The sequence below is a fragment of the Dryobates pubescens genome, chromosome Z, assembly GCF_014839835.1.
Source record: "Dryobates pubescens isolate bDryPub1 chromosome Z, bDryPub1.pri, whole genome shotgun sequence".
In the NCBI taxonomy this organism is placed as follows: domain Eukaryota; kingdom Metazoa; phylum Chordata; class Aves; order Piciformes; family Picidae; genus Dryobates; species Dryobates pubescens.
The window spans coordinates 138,093,714-138,114,182 of record NC_071657.1 but is presented as its reverse complement, the minus strand read 5'-3'; the positions used below and the strand labels follow the sequence as shown (position 1 = coordinate 138,114,182).

Genomic DNA, 20,469 nt, shown 5'->3' with positions numbered 1-20,469 from the left:
GCCTCATGCCTGCAGGTTTTGAAGGCCAGGCTGGATGTGGCTGTGAGCAGCCTGCTGTAGTGTGAGGTGTCCCTGGCCATGGCAGGGGGGTTGGAACTGGCTGGTTCTGGAGGTCCCTTCCAAGCCTGGCAGTTCTGTGACTCTGTGATGCACTGCACCCCATGCCACAGCTGATGCAGGCAGTTCTTTTAAAATCTATTTATTCTGGCTTGGGGCAGGCAGGTTGGGTTTCTTTCCCTGTGCCCTCTCTCCATATGCACACATCCTGCACAGGACACTGGGCTCCAACAAATGGAAGTGTTCTGAGTGATGCAGTATTACCCAAAGTGCCCCCAGCACTCCTACTTAATAGCCTCACCAGTGCTGGAGAAATGGCAGTGTGAACCAAAGCTCCCCTCCAGTTCCTCTTCTGATTCACACCATTTGCACTGAGCAAGCTGCTCTGGTCAATGCTATCTAACCAGAACCCTGATGATCAGCATGAATCTGGCCCTAAGAGCCTCCAGTCATGTCTGGACATTTGAATCTAGATACAACACCTTAGACACAGAGACTTCAAACTGTGCCCAGAGTCTCTGTTTCCCTCTCTTTAAAAGTAGAGTTAAATACATTGTTGTCAAACAACCAGGATTAACCTCTATTTAACATGATCCCAGGATGTTAGGGGTTGGAGGGGACCTCTGCAGATCTTCCAGTCCAAGCCCCCTGCCAGAGCAGGACCATAGAATCCAGCACAGGTCACACAGGAACACATCCAGACAGGGCTGGAAAGGCTCCAGAGAAGGAGACTCCACAACCTCTCTGGGCAGCCTGCTCCAGGGCTCTGGGACCCTCACAGTGAAGAAGTTTTTCCTCATGTTGAGGTGGAACCTCCTGTGCTGGAGTTTATATCCTTGTCCTACCCCAGGGTGCAGCTGAGCAGAGGCTGTCCCCTCCCTCTTGACCTCCAGCCCTCAGATATTTAAAACATTTATTAAATCCCCTCCCAGGCTTCTCCAGACTCAACAGCCCCAGGGCTCTCAGCCTCTCCTCACAGGGTAGTGCTCCAGTCCCTCAGCATCCTTGTAATGGTGCTTTGAAAATTCACAGATTAAGTAAGCACTGAGTATTCACAGTCTCACAGCACATTAGAGGTTGGAAGGGACCTCCAGAGATCATCCAGTCCAAACCCCTTTCCAGAGCAGCATCACCCAGTGTCATCTGCACAGGAATGCATCCAGGTGGGGTTGGAAGTCTCCCACAGAAGGAGACTCCACAACCTCCCTGGGCAGCCTGCTCCAGGGCTCCATCACCCTCACTGTAAAGAAGTTTCTCCTCATGTTGAAGTATTCATAGAATCACAGAATTGTCAGGGTTGGAAGGGAACTCAGAGGTCATCCAGTCCCAACCCCCCTGCCATGGCCAGGGACACCTCACACTGCAGCAGGTTGCTCACAGCCACATCCAGCCTGGCTGCAAACACCTCCAGGCAGGAGGCTTCCACCACCTCCCTGGGCAGCCTGTGCCAGGCTCTCACCACCCTCATGGGGAACAACTTCTTCCTAACATCCAATCTCAGTCTACCCACTTCTAGTTTTGCTCCATCCCCCCCAGTCCTATCACTCCCTGACACCCTCAAAAGTCCCTCCCCAGCTTTCTTGTAGCCCCCTGCAGATACTGGAAGGCCACAATTAGGTCTCCTCAGAGCCTTCTTTTCTCCAGCCTGCACAACCCCAACTCTCTCAGTCTGTCCTCACAGCAGAGCAGCTCCAGCCCTCTGCTCATCCTCTTGCTGGGCAGGTGATACCTTCTATAGCATTTGCCCTGACTAGGTGCTCTTCTTTGTAGAGGCAGAGCCCTGAAGTGCCTTGGCTGTGAGCAGAGCCATTTTGGGGCTGGGGGGACACACACACAATGGTTGACACTTCAATCCAACCAAATGTTTGGTTTAGGACAGCCTTAGATTTGAAGTAAAAACGCAGCTTGCACTTTCAAACCATGACAAAAGCTATGCAAAGCCCATTTCCTCTTGATTAGAGAGACAAGAGAGAGGGGTTGGTGTTTAAAGACATAAAAAACCCCAGTCAGGAAACCTTGGGAAAGTGTCTGAAAGGGCCTTTGGAGCCTGCTATTAGAGACACATCCGGCCACTCCCAGAACTCACTTCCAGGCCTTTTTTTCCTTTGGTAATTAATTTCTTGGCTTGCCAGGCAGATTGGTGAAGTGTTCAAGGCTGTGTGAGTGCTGGTTTGCTGAAAGCCCATTTGTTCAGTACCAGCCTGGAGAGAATTCTTGGTGTTCTGTTGGCTGATTCTGCATAAACCCATTGCCACCAGTGACCGACGGACCCCTCCTCTTTCAGTCCGGTCCTGACACCGACATCTCTGTCAGACCCCAGCCCTGCAAGCACTTTGTGCTGAATCGTGTGCAGAAGGAAGTCTCCCAAGTCTCAGCAAACCAGTGCCTGCCTGCTTGCACAAAAGGGTAGTTTCAATGATTCTGCACTAGCAGGAATAAGGGTCAGTAAAGTAGGAGCTTCTAAATTGTGGGCCCTGCTGAGAAACAGCAACAGCTCTTCTCATAGCACAGCATCATAGCGTGGCTCAGGTGGGAAGGGACCTCACAGATCATCTGCTCCAACCTCCCTGCCTTGGGCAGGGACGCCTCTCAACTAGACTCAGCTGCTCAAGGCCTCACCCAGCCTGGCCTTCAACACCCCCAGGGGGGAGTCAGCCACAACCTCCCTGGGCAGCCTGTGCCAGTCTCTCTCCACCCTGGTACTGAGGAACTTCCTAAGCTGCGGTCTAACCCTGCTGTCCCTCAGCTTCAAACCATTCCCCCTTGTCCTGCCTCTGGACACCCTGATGCAAAGCCACAGAGTCACATAGAAACATGCAGTTTGGAAAAGACCCTCAGGATCACCAAGTCCAACACCAAGTCTTATGTCAGATGGAAGAGACAGAGAGAGGTTTCTAAGTGTGTTTCAGTTTTACTTTGGTAGGTTCAGTTTTGTAAGGCTGTTTCAGTTGGGTGGGTTGGGTTTTTTTTCCCTTTCACATATTATATCTACTTAACTACCTACATATCTGAATGATATCACCCCTGCCAGTTCAGAGGATGGATGTTGTCAGGAAAAAACCCTTACAGTGTGTCACTTCCCAGAACCAGGCAGGTTACTCCAAACATCTCGTTTCCAAAGAGGAGTTTGAAGGAATCCAGACATCCTGACAGACCTTCAGATTTGCTCCTTTCCAGTGCTGGGCAAAACTAATGATGTTGCTTTTGTGACTTGTCTGTCACTGTAGTAGCTCTCTGGGGCACTGTCCCTCCCTTTCTTTTGTCTGAAATACATAAAGTCTCTCTCCCAGAGCAGATCTTCTTCTGCAGTGGGCTGGAGAATGGCATAATCATAGAATCATAGAATCAGCCAGGTTGGAAAAGACCTCAGAGATCATCCAGTCCAACCTATTGCCTAATACCCAGCACCTCCTGACAACTAAACCATGGCTCCAAGTGCCACATCCAAGCCTTCTTTGAACACCTCCAGAGATGGAGACTCCACCACCTCCCTGGCCAGCACATTCCAATGGCCAATCTCTCTTGCTGGGAAGAACTTTCTCCTCACCTCCAGCCTAAAGCTCCCCTGGTACAGCTTGAGTCTGTGTCCTCTTGTTCTGGTGCTGGTTGTCTGGGAGAAGAGACCAACCCTCACCTGGCTACAACCTCCCTTCAGGGAGTTGCAGAGAGCAAGAAGGTCTCCCCTGAGCCTCCTCTTCTCCAGGCTAAGCAACCCCAGCTCCCTCAGCCTCTCCTCACAGGGCTGTGCTCCAGACCCCTCCCCAGCCTCCTTGCCCTTCTCTGGACACCTTCGAGTGTCTCAATGTCCTTCTTAAACTGAAGAGCAAATAATGAAGAGCTATTTATATCATCTCTTAAGGTGATGTTCACAAAGTTATTAAGCATCCCAGGCTTTACAGAATGAAGTCCCAACATTTTCAGTGCCACATCCCTAGGAGCTGCACTGGGACACTTGAAGTTTCCCAGGCTGCAGATGCCACCCATGAGCACTCAGATGTTCATTTGCTGTAGGGAAGAACAAGATCGAAGGTTTTTCAGGTATCAGTACCTTGTTTGACAGGCTGATGGCCAGAAAAATCCTTCAGCAGTGGCTCCCCTAACAGGCAGGTTAGCATCACTATCACAGCCAAAGTGGACAGGCTGAGAGCCCTGGGGCTGTTTAGTCTGGAGAGGAGAAGACTGAGAGGGGATGTGATCAATAAATATCTGAGGGCTGGGTGTCAAGAGGGAGGCAATAGCCTCTGCTCTGTTGCACCCTGTGATAGGACGAGGGGCAATGGATGTCAGCTCTGGCACAGGAGGTTCCACCTCAACATGAGGAAGAACTTCTTCATTGTGAGGGTCCCAGAGCCCTGGAGCAGGCTGCCCAGAGAGGCTGTGGAGTCTCCTTCTCTGGAGCCTTCCCAGCCCTGTCTGGATGTGTTCCTGTGTGACCTGTGCTGGATTCTATGCTCCTGCTCTGGCAGGGGGGTTGGATTCAAAGATCTGCAGAGGTCCCCTCCAACCCCTAACATCCTATGAGCTGGTGCTGAATTTGCTTGAGGTGCTGCTTTAAACATTCAGAATGGCACATGCCTCATACAGCACAGGAGATGCAAAGAAGTCTCATTCCAGCTGAAGAAAGTAAGTGTCAAATCTGGCAGCCTTTACGCACTCTCATATTTATCCCATGGCTGTTAGATTATTGTCTACTTGAGTACCTGAAGGCCCAAAACACTTCTGGCTAAGTTTCTTCTCCCACATCAATACACACGCCCCATACAGAAACAAGAGGCTGAAATGTAGACAAGAAGGAAGTGGGCAATGCATGAGAGAGCACTGTGCTGGCAGCACAGGCAGCAGCTTGGCCATGGGCTCCTTGCTGCAGTGTCTCCAGCGACAGTGCCACAGGGTCAGGAGAGAAGGGAGGCCTTGGTTGTTTGCAGCTAACCCCTACAAATATCAGTCTTTGGGTCACAGGAGCTGGAATGGTGGTTTAGTTATGGCCGGGGCCAAGAGAAGGGCGGGTCAGGAGAATGGAGTGGCTGCTAGGCATGGCTGGCATGAGGGGATGCAGGTGTGCAGAGTGAGCTGGGCAGGAAAGGAGGCAGTTGTGGCTGAGAAGGGGGCACGGAAGGCACGCTGGCCATGAGACAAGGTGGGAATGGGGCAAGGCGGGCATGTGATGGGGCAAGGCATGCATGAGACGAGTTAGCTGTGAAGTGAGGCAGCCGCAGAGCAAGGCAGGCAGGAGCTGCAGCAGATGCGAGGTGAGGCGGCCATGAGGCAAGGCGGGCATGTGATGGGGCAAGGCATGCATGAGACGAGTTAGCTGTGAAGTGAGGCAGCCGCAGAGCAAGGCAGGCAGGAGCTGCAGCAGATGCGAGGTGAGGCACCCATGAGGCAAGGCGAGCTGGCGTCAAGTGAAGTGCAGTCGGCATGGGGCAGGAGTGCCGCCGCCCCCCGCCAACAGCGGCAACGCCGGAGGAGCTGAGGGGCCCCCAAGAGCCAGGAGGAACACAGAGCGAGAAGCCCCAAGGGAGAGTCCACACAGGGAGGAAGCGGCGAGGAAGGAAGGGAGGTGGGGTGGGAGAGGAGCCGGGAGGAAGGTGGGAGCCACGGGGAGCGAGGTGCGGCACCCCGGGACCGGCCGGCTGGGGGGGTGGGCGGCGGGCGGCCGGTCCTGGGTCGCCGCTCTTGGCCCCCCGCAGCGAGCCGCAAGGAAATCGCCTCTTGATTGCGGAAGTCGGCGGGAAGGGCTCCGGCAGAGTCAGCCCGGGTCAGAATGGCAGCGTGGGAAGCGCCGGCGGCCGCCTCCCCCGCCTCCTCCGCTCCTCCTCAGCCGCGGGCGGGCGGGCAGCTCCCCCCGGCCCACCCCACCCCGGTGACAGGGAGGCGGCGAGGCGGCCGGGGCAGCCCCGGGCGCATGCAGCAAGCGGCCGGCCCGGCAGAGGGCTCGGCGGCCGCCGCGTCGAGCCCGGCGGGGAGCGGGGGGCCCCCGGGGCCCGCCGCGGCCACTTCGCTCCTTCGTACCCCCCCTCCACTGCCGCCTCCTACCCTCCCCGCGAGGGTCGTCTGGGTTAAAAACCGTCGGCGATGCTGAGCTATGGAGCGCGATTCGCCCTGTGGACGGCTCTGGCCCTGACGAAGGTGAGCGGCTGGCAGCGGTGGTGCGGGGCCGCCCCTCGCAGGTTCCGTAGCGGAGCCCGCGGGTCGCAGCGGCTGTGCCCGCACCGGCAGGGCACGCAGCAGCCTCGGGGCGGGGGGTGATGGGGGGGCGAGCCCAGGGGGTACTCCGGCGGCTGGCGGAGCCCAGAGTTGAGTTGCTCGAACGTGTCCAGAGAAGGGCAGCAAGGCTGGGGAGGGGTCTGGAGTAGAGCCCTGGGAGGAGAGGCTGAGGGGGCTCGGGTTGCTTAGCCTGGAGGAGGGGAGGCTCAGGGGAGACCTTCTTGCTCTCTACAGCTACCTGAAGGGAGGCTGTAGCCAGGTGGGGGTTGGTCTCTTCTCCTAGGCAAGCAGCACCAGAACAAGAGGACACAGTCTCAAGCTGTGCCCGGGGAAGTTCAGGCTTGCTCTTAGAAAGAAGTTCTTGACAGAAAGAGAGATTGCCCCTAGGAATGTGCTGCCCAGGGAGGTGGTGGGGTCAACGTCCCAGGAATGGAGGAGTGCCTGGATGAAGCACTTAGTGCCATGGTCTGGTTGATTAGTTCGGCTTGGGTGATTGGTTGGACCTGGTGATCTTGGAGGTCTCTTCCAACCTGGCTGATTCTGCGTGTTAGCACAGCAGGGCAGAAGCATGTTCTTGCTGGAGCCTGTTTGAAGTGATTGAAGTTGATACTGAACCTTAAAATCGTGTAAATGCTGCTGCCCATGAGGACAAGAGGACACAGTCTCAAGCTGCACAGGGGAAAGTTTAGGCTTGATCTTAGAAAGACGTTCTTCCCAGAAGGAGAGGTTGCCCCTAGGAATGTGCTGCCCGGGGAGGTGGTGAGGTCGCTGTCCCTGGAGGTGTTTAAGAAGAGCCTGGATGAGGCACTTAGTGCCGTGGTCTAGTTGATTAGTTCGGGTTGGGTGATCGGTTGGACTTGATGATGACTTGGAGGTCTCTTCCAGCCTGGTTGATTCTGTGATGCTTGTGGTGTCTCAGAGCTTTCCCCGCTGTCCGCAGGCCGCGCCGGGGGCGCCGGGGGGATGCAGAGCCAACGTCACGGAGCAGTTCGTCGCCGGGCAGAGCGTCCGGCTGCGCTGGGGCGCCGCGGGCAGCGCCTGCAACTTCAGCCTGACCGGGCGCTCCGAGGAGGGGCAGGCGGCCGGCTGCCAGCCTGCCGCCGCGGGCAACGGCTCCTACGGATGCACCCTGCGCGACCTGGAGGCCGGGACCTGGTACCACCTCCGCATCGAGTCGCTCGCCGACGGGGAAGTCGTCAACGTCTCCGTGCTGACAGGTAAAGGCGGAGGGCACGGCAGATGCTCGGGGCGGGGGGGGGGATGTCGGGCGCTGCCTTACCGTCCCCCTTGCTTCGGCCGCCTGCAAGAGCGGGGCAGTTGCTTAGGTGTTTAAGAAAAGCCTGGATGATGCACTAAGTGCCACGGTCTACTTGATTCATCAGGGTTGGGTGATCGGCTGGACTTGATGATCTTAGAGGTCTCTTCCAGCCCGGTTGATTCTGTGATTCTGTCTCACAACCACTGTGAACCTGGACACGGCACTTGTGTTCTCTTTACCCACCCCCCCAGCAGAAATAATCGCTGCCAGCAGTTAGCCTAGCAGGCTGCAAGAAGGGGCTGTGAGGAGGCTAGGCCAGTGCTGCCAGTATGTTTCTGCTGTTGCCTTAAGGTGCCATCCATGAGAATGGCTGAAGAAACAGTAGCCCATGACATCCATTTGGCTCATGCAAGCCAGATCAGCTTCACAGTTCCTCAGGTGACAGCTTAGTTGCTGTGTGTAGAACACAATCTATTTCACAGAGTCACAGAATCAACCAGGTTGGAAGAGACCTCCAAGATCATCCAGTCCAACCAATCACCCAACCCTTAACTAATCAAACCATGGCACTAAGTGCCTCATCCAGGCTTCTCTTAAGCCCCTCCAGGGACATTGACCCCACCACCTCCCTGGGCAGCCCATTCCAATGGCAAGTAGATCCTCCTGAGGGATAACTTACTATTTCATCTCATTTCTGTGCTTGAGTTCTCTCTAACCAGAGCCCAAAAGCCAGAAAGTGAGGTTGACACGTCGGTGTTTTCCTTGAATGCAACCAGAGAGGTGTAAGGATGTACAGCTGTGTGCAGGACACGTTGTGCAGTGTCACATCCCATCAGTGGCTGTAAACTGTTAACAGCAGCCTGCCAGAGTGCTGCTGAGGAAAGCCCCTTTTCTGTATTGCATGGGAGCCTCTCAGCTGTGAAGGGCATAGAGCCACTGTCTGCAGTGACAGAACTGGACTCTCTTGACCCCTACAAGTGTTCTTTTAAAGGTGATGAAGTATAGCATTGTCCAGCCCTTTAACGGTGGTAACACAGCTCTCAAAACAGAGCTGCCTTAGATGAGGTCCAGCATTAGCTGCCTGCCCGCTTTGCTCCTGAAGTGTTCCTTTCTGAGAGGAACTCTGTAGTATTGAAGGCTGCTGCAGCCAAGTACTTACCAGTTCCTGATTCAGAGTCAGTGTTTGCTGCCAGACCCTTTTCCCTGCATTACCATGCAAATGCACTGAACACTCCCCGTTAATTTGCTTTGTTAATTCGAGTTAAAGCCTGCCCCTGGGGTCGGCTGTAGGTTAAGAACAGCTCCGTGTCACTCAGTGAAACAATGAGTGGTGATTTCTCTGCAGTGACTTAAATGTGTTGTGCACCATCCCAGCTGTTTTTGATATTGATGACTGGCAATTTGGAAACTGAAAGAATAAATCAAACGTTGCTGCTACAGAGCACTGTAGGCAGCATTTTAATCAATGCCTGATCGTTTAGGCAGTAGCTTGTACCTGTCACTCATGACTTTCTTTTTTGATCACTGACTACACTTTGCAAGATAAAAATGATCAGAAGCAGTGCTGATTCCAGTCATATTATCTAGCTGACATCAGAGTGAAAAGACTGATTAATGTTTTAAGGTGAAGTAGTGCAGGTTAGTGAACCACGGCTGAAGTGAGATTTGTGTTTGGGTTTTGGATAGCTCCAGAATTTGGCAAGCTGTGTTATTTCTGAAGAATATGTAGGGTTTGTTGTGGTAGAATCACAGAGTGTTAGAGGTTGGGAGGGACCTCAAGAGGTCATCCAGTCCAACCCCCTGCCAGAGCAGCATCACCCAGGGGAGTCCACACAGGAATGCATCCAGGTGGGGTTGGAAAGGCTCCAGAGATGGAGACTCCACAACCTCTCTGGGCAGCCTGCTCCAGGGCTCTGCCACCCTCACTGCAAAGAAGTTTCTCCTCATGCTGAGCTGAAACCTTCTCTGGTCAAGTTTGTTTCCATTGGTCCTTGGCTTATTGCTGTGCACCACCCACAAGAGCTTGGCCCCCTCCACTTGACCCCCAGCCCTATTGATAGGCATTGATCAGATCCCCTCTCAGCCTTCTCCTCTCCAGACTCAACAGCCCCAGGGCTCTCAGTCTCTCTTCACAGGGGAGATGCTCAAGTCCCCTCAGCATCCTCCTGGCTCTCCCTTGGCCTCTCCCCAGCAGGTCTCTGTCCCTCTGGAACTGGGGAGCCCAGAATTGGACACAGGATTGCAGGAGTGGTCTGAGCAGGGCAGAGCAGAGGGGGAGCAGAACCTCCCCAGCCCTGCTGGCCACACTTTTCTTGCTGCACCCCAAGATCCCATTTGCCCTCTTGGCCCCAAGGGCACATTGCTGTCCCATGGAGAACTTGCTGCCCACCAGCACTCCCAGGTCTTTCCATGGAGCTGCTATCCAGCAGGGTAACCTGCCTGTCAGCAACCCCTGTAGTACTGTCCATGCTATTCATTCCACTGCAGAGGGAGGGAGGATTATTCCCACTGGGGCATCATTTTAAACCAGTTAACTGCAAGCTCTCTTTGCCCTGTCCCTTTTCAACTTGATGCCAGTGGTTTTGGTTTGCACTCTGCTGAGCCTGAATGTCCCCAGGCACATGTTCCTGGAAGCTCTCCAGGGAATATGGAAGTGTGAGCAATGTTTTCAGCCACATTTTAAGCAAAACTGCCACTGATCTAAATGGTAGCAGAACTGAGCCACCATGGGCTGTCTGAAAACATGGTGGCTCACTTGGCACCCAGTGAGGCTCTCATCCTGAGCAAGTTGTGAGACAGGTGGGCTACAGTGTCCTTAGGAGGTGCCCCCCCTTTCTCCACTGCCTGTAGAAAGAGCCTGGGTGAAAGCAGGCACCTGATGGCTGAAGTGAAGTGAGAGGAATCCTACCTGCTGTGCAGGATGAGGCTTTGAAGATCTGTATCACCTTGATACAATAAATATACACAGATGAAGTTGCTTTTGCTTCACCTTTCTGCTCCTGACCAATCCTGCTGAAATTTGCATGTTCTCATTCCTGGTACAGCTTCAGTTTTCATGGAGTTCCTTTTACAAGGTGTTGGAGTAGCTAAGCCCATAAACCCCAAACTATTTTTTGTACATGTTGGATCTGCTCTCTTTCTAAGGCCTATAAATAATGTGTGCTGTGGTTGCAGGTGCAGCATGAAGGCTTGGAGAGGACTAAAGCCCTAACTCAGTTTGGCCTTTTGAGTATTTAAGTTGACATTGGAGCCAGAGTTGAGGCAATGAGCTGAGTCTATGCTGTTTGCAGGTTAGATACAGAGTACAGAATTAACCAGGTTGGAAAAGACCTCTGAGATCATCCAGTCCAACCTATCACCCAGCACCTAAACCATGGCACTGAGTGCCTCATCCAGTCTCTTTCTAAACACCTCCAGGGATGGTGACTCCACCACCTCCCTGGGCAGCACATTCCAATGGCCAATCTCTCTTGCTGGGAAGAATTTATTCTTCACATCCAGCCTAAACCTAACCTGGCACAGCTTGAGACTGTGTCCTCTCATTCCAGAAGGCTAAGTGTGCAGCTCACCAAGACTGCATAAACACCAGCCTCTGTGAATCCCTGAGGAGAGAAGCACCTTCTGTTTCACTTCTGTGGATGCATAGATCTGAAATCTAATCATATATGGAATGCTAATACAATAATCTGCTTTGGTCCACTGAAGTGGAGTCACCTATGAGGACAGGCTGAGAGAGCTGGGGCTGTTCCAAGGCTCTGAGGAGACCTTCTTGTGGCCCTGCAGTATCTGAAGGGGGCTACAAGGAAGCTGGGGAGGGACTTTTGAGGGTGTCAGGGAGTGATAGGACTGGGGGGGGATGGATCCAAGCTAGAAATGGGTAGATTGAGATTGGATGTTAGGAGGAAGTTGTTCCCCATGAGGGTGGTGAGAGCCTGGCACAGGTTGCCCAGGGAGGTGGTGGCAGCCTCATCCCTGGAGGTGTTTGCAGCCAGGCTGGAGGTGGCTGTGAGCAACCTGCTGTGGTGTGAGGTGTCCCTGCCCATGGCAGGGGGGTTGGAACTGGCTGAGCCTTGAGGTCCCTTCCAGCCCTGACAGTTCTATGATTCTGTGAAGAAAATTTGCTCTCTGGGCTGTCAGCTGAAAGTGACAAGTGCTGGATCCTCTGGAGCACAACTAAAAGAACTCCTCCAAAAGGATGGAAAATTCAGATGGCCTCTGTAAGCCAGGTATACAGAGGCATGGAAACACAGATAGAGCGTGGGCAGTTGTGCTATTTCAGTAGAGCAGGAAATGAAGGGAAAAAAGCTGCTACCACCATTTATCAGCTCTGAGCTGCTGATACATTTTCTACTGCAGACCTGAGATTACAGCTTGGCACGAGCCCATGTATTTATTTGACATTAGGGCTTAACATTTGAATATCTCCACATAAAACAGCACATGGAGCCACAAAACTCAGCCAGGCAGCATGCTCAGCATGGTAAAGCTAGGGCAACATATGGCCCCTATCAGGTTGTTCTGTTCCCTCTTCTTTACTGATTGAAATTCAGTCTGGAAACACTGGTTTTGAGAGCCATGAAGAACAACCTGGTGATTCCCCCTGCTTTGCAAATGTGTCTTTCAAAATAGGCTTAGAAGTGCCCTTTGCAGCATTGTTTTGTCCCCAAATGTTGCTGTGCTGTAGCATATTGCTGTCTAATGCAAACCACCTGGACAGAAGGAACTCACAGATGAGTAAGTTTTTGTCAGAAAAAGAAAATTGCTGAATATGTCACAGAATCAGTAAGGTTAGAAAAGACCTCAGAGATCATCAGGTCCAACCTGTCACCCAGCAGCTCGTGACTAAACCATGGCACCAAGGGCCTCATCCAGTCCCCTCTTGAGCACCTCCAGGGATGGTGACTCCACCACCTCCCTGGGCAGCACATCCCAATGGCCAATCTCTCTTGCTGGCAAGAACTTTCTCCTCACCTCCAGCCTAAACTTCCCCTGGCACAGCTTGAGACTGTGTCCTCTTGTTCTGGTGCTGCTTGCCTGGGAGAAGAGACCAACCCCCACCTGGCTACAGCCTCCCTTCAGGGAGTTGTAGAGGGCTATGAGGTCTGTGTTATTCACACAGAGTTGTCAGGGTTGGAAGGGACCTCAAGGCTCAGCCAGTTCCAACCCCCCTGCCATGGGCAGGGACACCTCACACTACAGCAGGTTGCTCACAGCCACATCCAGCCTGGCTGCAAACACCTCCAGGCAGGAGGCTTCCACCACCTCCCTGGGCAACCTGTTCATTTGAAAGAGAAGAGGTTGTAAGTTCCACTCTAAGCCACAGACTGGTAGATTGTTTTTTCCATTGCAATATGTGACTGCAAATGACAGAAGCATGGCTTGGCCATGTGTTCCCCCTGTGAATTGCAGATTATTTGGGACAAACCCTGATTTGTTAACCATTTGTAGGAACAGCTACTGCGAGATGGCTCTGACTACAGGAAAGCTGGGGAGGGACTTTTGAGGGTGTCAGGGAGGGATAGGACTGGGGGGATGGAGTAAAACTAGAAGTGGGGAGATTGAGATTGGATGTGAGGAAGAAGTTGTTCCCCATGAGGGTGGTGAGAGACTGGCACAGGTTGCCCAGGGAGGTGGTGGCAGCCTCCTGCCTGGAGGTGTTTGCAGCCAGGCTGGATGTGGCTGTGAGCAACCTGCTGTGGTGTGAGGTGTCCCTGGCCATGGCAGGGGGGTTGGAACTGGCTGAGCCTTGAGGTCCCTTCCAACCCTGACAATTCTGTGGTTCTATAAGGTGTGTAATGTTATCATCTATGATCATGTCATGGTTATATTCATCTTCTCAAAGGGCACAGTTACAAGAAGAAGGTAAAAAACCCTGTTTGAAAGGTTTTCTAGGTTGCTTTATCATCCCAGGGGAATGGATGTTTGTGCTTCGTAAGGACAATGAAACCAGCCCTCTTTGCTTACTCTCCAGAGAAGTCCTTCTGAAGCAGGTTACTAGTTCATGAAAAAGAAAGACTGGGGGAAACTTGCTGATTTGTCAGGAAGGTGGCTGTGGCTGGCAGGAATCAGCTTAGATGGTGTTGGGGGATAGGTTGGTCTCAGTGATTTCAGAGGTCCTTTCCAACCTGGTTAGTTCTGTATCCTGTAATTCCCTGGTGCTCACTGCCAGTTGTGTATCTCGTATGAGGTGGTGGCAGCCTCATGCCTGGAGGTGTTTGCAGCCAGGCTGGATGTGGCTGTGAGCAACCTGCTGTAGTGTGAGGTGTCCCTGCCCACGGCAGGGGGTTGGAGCTGGATGATCCTTGAGGTCCCTTCCAGCCCTGACAGTTCTGTGATTCTCTCTCTGTTGCTTTTCTCTTTTGCATAAAGCAAACTCCATCCTCCAGGCTGCATCAGTGAGTCCTGTCAGTGAGACTGGACATAGCCATACCTACCCTTTCTATAACCTGTGCCTGCAGCAGCTGTGCAAACAAACCATATCCTCCTCCCCAAAAGTGAAAATGGAGGTGCCCTGGGATCCAGACGGCGTGAAGCTACCTGGAGGGTTCCTCTTGTAGCCCTGAAGACATTGGTTCATATAGAATCAAGTGGTATAAAAATATCTTCGGGAAAATATGGGATTCCTGTGACAGATCAGTGTTGTATGGCTGCCAGCAGAGCCTTGTATAACAATGTCAATGGCTTTTTAAGTGTTTGTTTCCAGCCCTGGGCGCTCTCAGCCCAGGCACTTCCCAGTCTCATTGTTCCTTTGTTCTAGCGGATGTCCAAGGCACTGAGTGTTTTGTTTTCTGGAGCACAGAGATTAGATAAGGTCTGAATTTCTGAACTTCACCTTCTAGGCACGCAACTCTCTGCTTGGCTGATGCACCTTAGGAGACAGCACAGTAAAGACTGCTTCTGAGAACTGGGGATGTCTTCTTTTGTAGGCTTTGCCCAGCCCTCGCAGTACCACAGAACCTTAGAGGTTGGGAGGGACCTCCAGAGATCATCCAGTCCAACCCCCCTGCCAGCAGCATCACTCAGGGTAGTCCACACAGGAGTGCATCCAGCTGGAGTTTGAAAGTCTCCACAGAAGGAGACTCCACATCCTCTTTTCCATCATGGTTAATTCTCTTCTCCCCCCTTCTCCCACCCTCTCCCCCCTTCCCCCACCGTCACCCCCCTTCGCCCCCCTTCTCCCCCCTGCTCCCCCCTTCTCCCCCCCTTCTCCCCCCCCTTCTCCCCCCTTCTCCCCCCTTCTCCCCCCGCAGCCTGCTCCAGGGCTCTGTCACCATCACTGTAAAGAAGTTTCTCCTCATGCTGAGGTGAAACCTTCTCTGTTCAAGCTTGAATAGTGCAGATCACAGTCTTGGTTACTTTTGCCTTCTCTCCTAAGTTGGTCTCTCCTCCCAGTTAGCCCGTGAGAGGAGCAGAGGACACAGTCTCAAGCTGCACCAAGGGAGGTTCAGGCTGGATGTTAGGAAGAAATTCTTCCCAGCAAGAGAGATTGGCCATGGGAATGTGCTGCCCAGGGAGGTGGTGGAGTCACCATCCCTGGAGGTGTTTAGGAAGAGCCTGGCTGAGGCACTTGGTGCCATGGCTTAGTTGATTGGATGCTGTTGGGTGAGAGGTTGGACTGGATGATCTCAGAGGTCATTTCTCACCTGGTTAACTGTGGCTCTGTGGCTGCCTAAAGAGCAGCCTACCTTATCCTGTCTGTGTCAGAGTTAGACTTACTGACAGTTACCATGGCCGTTCTCTTGATGCCAGTCCAGTTACAACTTTCTCACCTGACCCTGTGTGCCTGACCATATGTGGTGTTGGGGTTTGTTTCTGGCTGCCAAAGTCTGACCTTTGTGATTAGAACAATTGCCTTCAAGGAACAGGATTGTGCCCCCACTCTTGACTTATGCCAACATAATAGCCTTTGGTGGCTTAGAGGGTAGTTAGGTGGGGTTGGTAGGCAAGCCCATTGTTGGGGTTTCCTGCCCCTTTTCATGAAAACCTCCTGGTTCAGTTGCTCTGGGTGAAGTTTTAACTGCTTTTGCCTGAAACTTGAGGTGCTTGGTCCTTGAGATTCAGCTTGTTAATCTGTTTTCAGATTGCAGCAGAGTTAGTTTGGCCTCTAGGAAAGAGGTGAAGAAAAGAAGCCAGTTGGCTTTATGTGTTAATTGATTTTAGTTATCAATTTTAACCTCTGGCCTTTAGGAAAGAGGTGAGGAAAAGAAGCTAATGGGCTTTTAATAGTTTGTTTTAGTAATTGTTGTGGAGTTTCCTTCTCTGGAGACTTTCAAGACCCATCTGGATGTGTGCCTGGGTGACCTGCACTGGATTCTGTGGTCCTGCTCATTGGACTCAATGATCTCCTGAGGTCCCTTCCAACCCTTAGCATCCTGTGAGCCTGTGATTAACCTCTGGCCTTTGGGAAAGAGGTGGAGAAAAGCAGCTAGTTGTTTTTGTTCACTGACTTTAGTAACTTCATTTTCACCTCTGTTTTTCTGAAGACCACTGGTCTCTCAGTGGTCCAAAGCAAGAGTCTGAATTCAAGGAGAGGCCTGGGTTCAAAGGCTTGTAGTGTTTCTCACAGAATGGTTGAGGTTGGAAGGGACCTCTGGAGATGATCTGGTCCAAGCCCCCAGCCCAGGCAGGGCTGCCTAAAGCCCTAAAGCTCAGGACCATGCCCAGACAAGTGTTGGATGTCTCCAGGGAGTGAGATATTCCTTTGAAATTCCCAATATATTTGATTGACAGAGCATACCACCAAAACCTGGCAGCAGTGTGTGCTCAGCAGAGCTTTGGAAGGAGCAGTTAAACCCTCTGCACCATCCAGGCTTCAAAGGGAGAACAGCTTAAAGGTTACCAGCCCCGTGGTACTCCTAGCACTGCATTCACAGAGCTGGGGGAGGTTCAACTTTGTCCTCTCAGCCTTCATGCTGCAGATTTGAATGATGTGGTCTCACACTCTTTGCTCTGCCTGGTTCAGGGAACCCAGGCAGCAAGAACTGTGTGGGGAGAATGCTCTTATTCTTCTGCATGTGAGGCTCTGATCCTGGCCTGCTTGCACCATATCTTCCCTGTCTGATGCTAGGCAACTGCAGCACAGAGCACACTCAGGTGGAAGCCAAAGCTTCTTGTTAAGTTATTGGGGAAACCTTTATTCTTTTGCTCCCCAACTTCTGAATGCTTGAATGTGCTGCTTGGGTTGGTCCATTCCATTCCATTCCATTCCATTCCATTCCATTCCATTCCATTCCATTCCATTCCATTCCATTCCATTCCATTCCATTCCATTCCATTCCCCTCCGGCTGCTTTGCTTCTGCACCCCGAATAATCAGCAGGCACAAACAGCTCTGCTGTGAGGTAGCTGGGGGTCTATGGGGGCTTCCAGAGGCTGGATCTGCTGCTTTCAGAAAGCCTGGACAGCTCCCCAGAGAGGTGCAACCCACTTTCCTCAGTGTTCTCTCTGAACAAGAGGGCTTGAAGGGCCTTCTTACAAGGGCTTGTAGTGACAGGATGAAGGACAAGGGAGATGAGGAAGAAACTCTTGAGAGTGAGGGTGGGGAGACACTGGAACAGGTTGCCCAGGGAGGCTGTGGATGTCCCATCCCTGGAGGTGTTCAAGGCCAGGTTGGATGAGGCCTTGAGTAACTTGGGCTGGTGGGAGGTGTCCCACCAGAACAAGAGGACACAGTCTCAAGCTGTGCCAGGGGAGGTTTAGGCTGGATGTTAGGAAGAAGTTCTTCCAAGAAAGAGAGATTGGCCATTGGAATGTGCTGCCCAGGGAGGTGGTGGAGTCACCATCCCTGGAGGTGTTTAGGAAGAGACTGGATGGGGTGCTTGGTGCCATGGTTTAGTTGATGAGATGGTGTTGGGTGATAGGTTGGACTGGATGATCTCAAAGGTCTTTTCCAACCTGGATAATTCTCTCTTCTCTCTTCTCTTCTCTTCTCTTCTCTTCTCTTCTCTTCTCTTCTCTTCTCTTCTCTTCTCTTCTCTTCTCTTCTCTTCTCTTCTCTTCTCTTCTCTTCTCTTCTCTTCTCTTCTCTTCTCTTCTCTTCTCTTCTCTTCTCTGTATGCAATTGCTTAACCTTATTGGGAGGCATAAATGTCAATCCCTCAGCACATCAAGATGTAATGCAGTCCTTGTGAGTGATGAAGTGCAGCTGCAGAATACATGCAAGTGGAGGCTTTTGTTGTGGACCATGCCATCCTGTTAAGCATGTCTCATGTTTTACAGGTGATTTTCACTTCAGAGCTCCTTAAAAACCATGTAATGAATTCTGAGAGGTTTCCAGAGAAATAGTCCCAGTTAAATATAGTTCCTAAAAGCTTGGCCAAAATACTCTTTGGTCTTTAAAAAAAAAAGAATCTATAGGAGCAGTATAAAAACCAGGCTGGGCAGATGGGCAGAGGCCAAGGGCAGGAGATTGAACACATCCAAGTGCCAGGTTCTACACATTGGCCGCAGCAACCCCATGCAGTGCTACAGGCTGGGGTCAGAGTGGCTGAGAGCAGCCAGGCAGAGAGGGACCTGGGGGTTCTGGTTGATAGTAGGCTGAACATGAGCCAGCAGTGTGCCCAGGGGGGCAAGAGGGCCAATGGCATCCTGGCCTGCATCAGGAACAGTGTGGACAGCAGGAGCAGGGAAGTCATTGTGCCCTGTGCTCAGCACTGCTTAGGCCACACCTTGAGTCCTGTGTCCAGTTCTGGGCTCCTCAGGTTAGGAAAGATGTTGAGCTGCTGGAAGGTGTCCAGAGAAGGGCAACAAAGCTGAGGAGGGGTCTGGAGCACAGCCCTGGGAGGAGAGGCTGAGGGAGCTGGGGTTGCTTAGCCTGCAGAAGAGGAGGCTCAGGGGAGACCTTCTTGCTCTCTGCAACTCCCTGAAGGGAGGCTGTAGCCAGGTGGGGGTTGGTCTCTTCTCCCAGGCAAGCAGCACCAGAACAAGAGGACAAAGTCTCAAGCTGTGCCAGGGGAGGTTTAGACTCAAGCTGAGGAGAAAGTTCTTGCCAGCAAGAGAGATTGGCCATTGGGATGTGCTGCCCAGGGAGGTGGTGGAGTCACTATCCCAGGAATGGAGGAGTGCCTGGATGAGGCACTCAGTGCCATGGTCTGGTTGATTAGTTCAGGTTGGGTAATTGGTTGGACTCAATGATCTTGGAGATCTCTTCCAACCTGGCTGATTCTGTGTGTTAGCACAGCAGGGCAGAAGCATGGTCTTGCTGGAGCCTGTTTGAAGTGATTGAAGTTGATACTGAGCCCTAAAATCGTGCAAGTGCTGCTGCCCAGGAGTGACAGTGTCCAGTGTGAGCTCTGGGAGGTGAACCCACCAGGCACTGCTGCATCCATGCAGCTCCATCACACTCAGGCACTGAGTGCCATTCACTGGGTTCTCATGGTTATTGTTTCTTACTCAAGTTGTTGCAGTTACAGCATCAGCAGATTTCCAAGTTTGTTATCTGCATGCACACTGGAAGTGTTTTGCTGCATCTGTGTCTGAGTGGTGTGCACACATGCACACAAGGAACAGCTCTGAGTTCTGCAGGGTCTATGGTTTCAGTGATAATCTGTTGATAAATGCAAAGAGAACTTCATTGAGTGCCCTCAGCAAGTTCACCAATGACACCAAGCTGTGTGGTGCAGCTGACAGGAGGAGGGAATGGGACATGGATGGGCAGGAGAGCTGAGCCCATTCCAGCCTCATGAGGTTCAATAAGAACAAGTGCAGGGTGCTGAATCTGGGTCAGGGCAATCCCTAGCAGAAATCTAGAATGGGCAGGGACTGGCTGGAGAGCAGCCCTGAAGAAAAGGCCTTGGGGGTGCTGGGGGAGGAGAAGCTCAACAGGAGCCAGCAGTGAGCACTTGCAGCCCAGAGAGCCAAGCAGAGCCTGGGCTGCAGCAAGAGAAGTGTGGCCAGCAGGGCCAGGGAGGGGATTCTGCCCCTCTGCACTGCTCTGCTGAGACCACAGCTGGAGCTCTGGGTCCAGTTCTGGAGCCTCTGTGCCAGGAAGGATCTGGAGGTGCTGGAAGGTGTCCAGAGCAGGGCCATGAGGATGAGCAGAGGGCTGGAGCTGCTCTGCTGTGAGGACAGACTGAGGGAGTTGGGGTTGTGCAGTCTGGAGAAGAGAAGGCTCTGAGGAGACCTCATTGTGGCCTTCCAGTATCTGAAGGGGGCTGCAAGAAAGCTGGGGAGGGACTTCTGAGGGTGTCAGGGAGGGATAGGACTGGGGGGGGATGGAGCAAAACTAGAAATGGGTAGATTGAGATTGGATGTTAGGAAGAAGTTGTTCCCCATGAGGGTGGTGAGAGCCTGGCACAGGCTGCCCAGGGAGGTGGTGGAAGCCTCATCCCTGGAGGTGTTTGCAGCCAGGCTGGATGTGGCTGTGAGCAACCTGCTGCAGTGTGAGGTGTCCCTGCCCATGGCAGGGGGGTTGGGACTGGCTGCTCCTTGAGGTCCCTTCCAACCCTGACCACTCTGTGGTTCTATGACTTTTTGAAAAGCATTGCCAGCATGATGATGATATCTGTACAGTTTTCTATTGAGCTTTCTGAAGCTCCAGAGCATCTCAGTGCAAGCAGTGCTAGCCTCTGTTTCCTGCTGTGTTTGTGTTCTCGCTGCAGATCCTTCCCCACCGCTCCGTTTCGCAGTCAATAAGGACAAAACTACGCTCACGAGCTTGCAGGTCCAGTGGGATCCTGCCTCAGGAAAGGTGGACCTGTATGACCTGCTGTTGTTTGATCACAGTAACAAAAAGATAGCAGAAGTCTCCATAGCAGGGAGAATTTCCAAACCAGAACATACTTTCTCCGGTCTCACCCCTGGGAACAAATACAACGTTGTCCTCAGGGCAGCGGCTGGGAACAAGAGCAGCCCGGAGCTTCGCATCAGCGGATCTACTGGTAGGAGCTCTTTGGTTGGAGATCCTCTGAGTGAGCTCACTGAGGGTAGTTTGGCAGTTCTGCATTTTGA

General features: G+C 52.6%; 1 protein-coding gene across 1 annotated transcript in view; it reads left to right on the top strand.

Annotated features, from left to right (window-relative positions):
• PTPRB (protein tyrosine phosphatase receptor type B) overlaps positions 1–20,469 on the top strand; it is an 86,120-nt gene that overhangs the window by 16,846 nt on the left and 48,805 nt on the right. The window contains exons 4-5 of the mRNA XM_054178314.1: positions 7,205–7,481; positions 20,121–20,399. Of these exons, the coding sequence (XP_054034289.1) occupies positions 7,205–7,481; positions 20,121–20,399 (556 nt within the window). The remainder of the gene's footprint in view (positions 1–7,204; positions 7,482–20,120; positions 20,400–20,469) is intronic.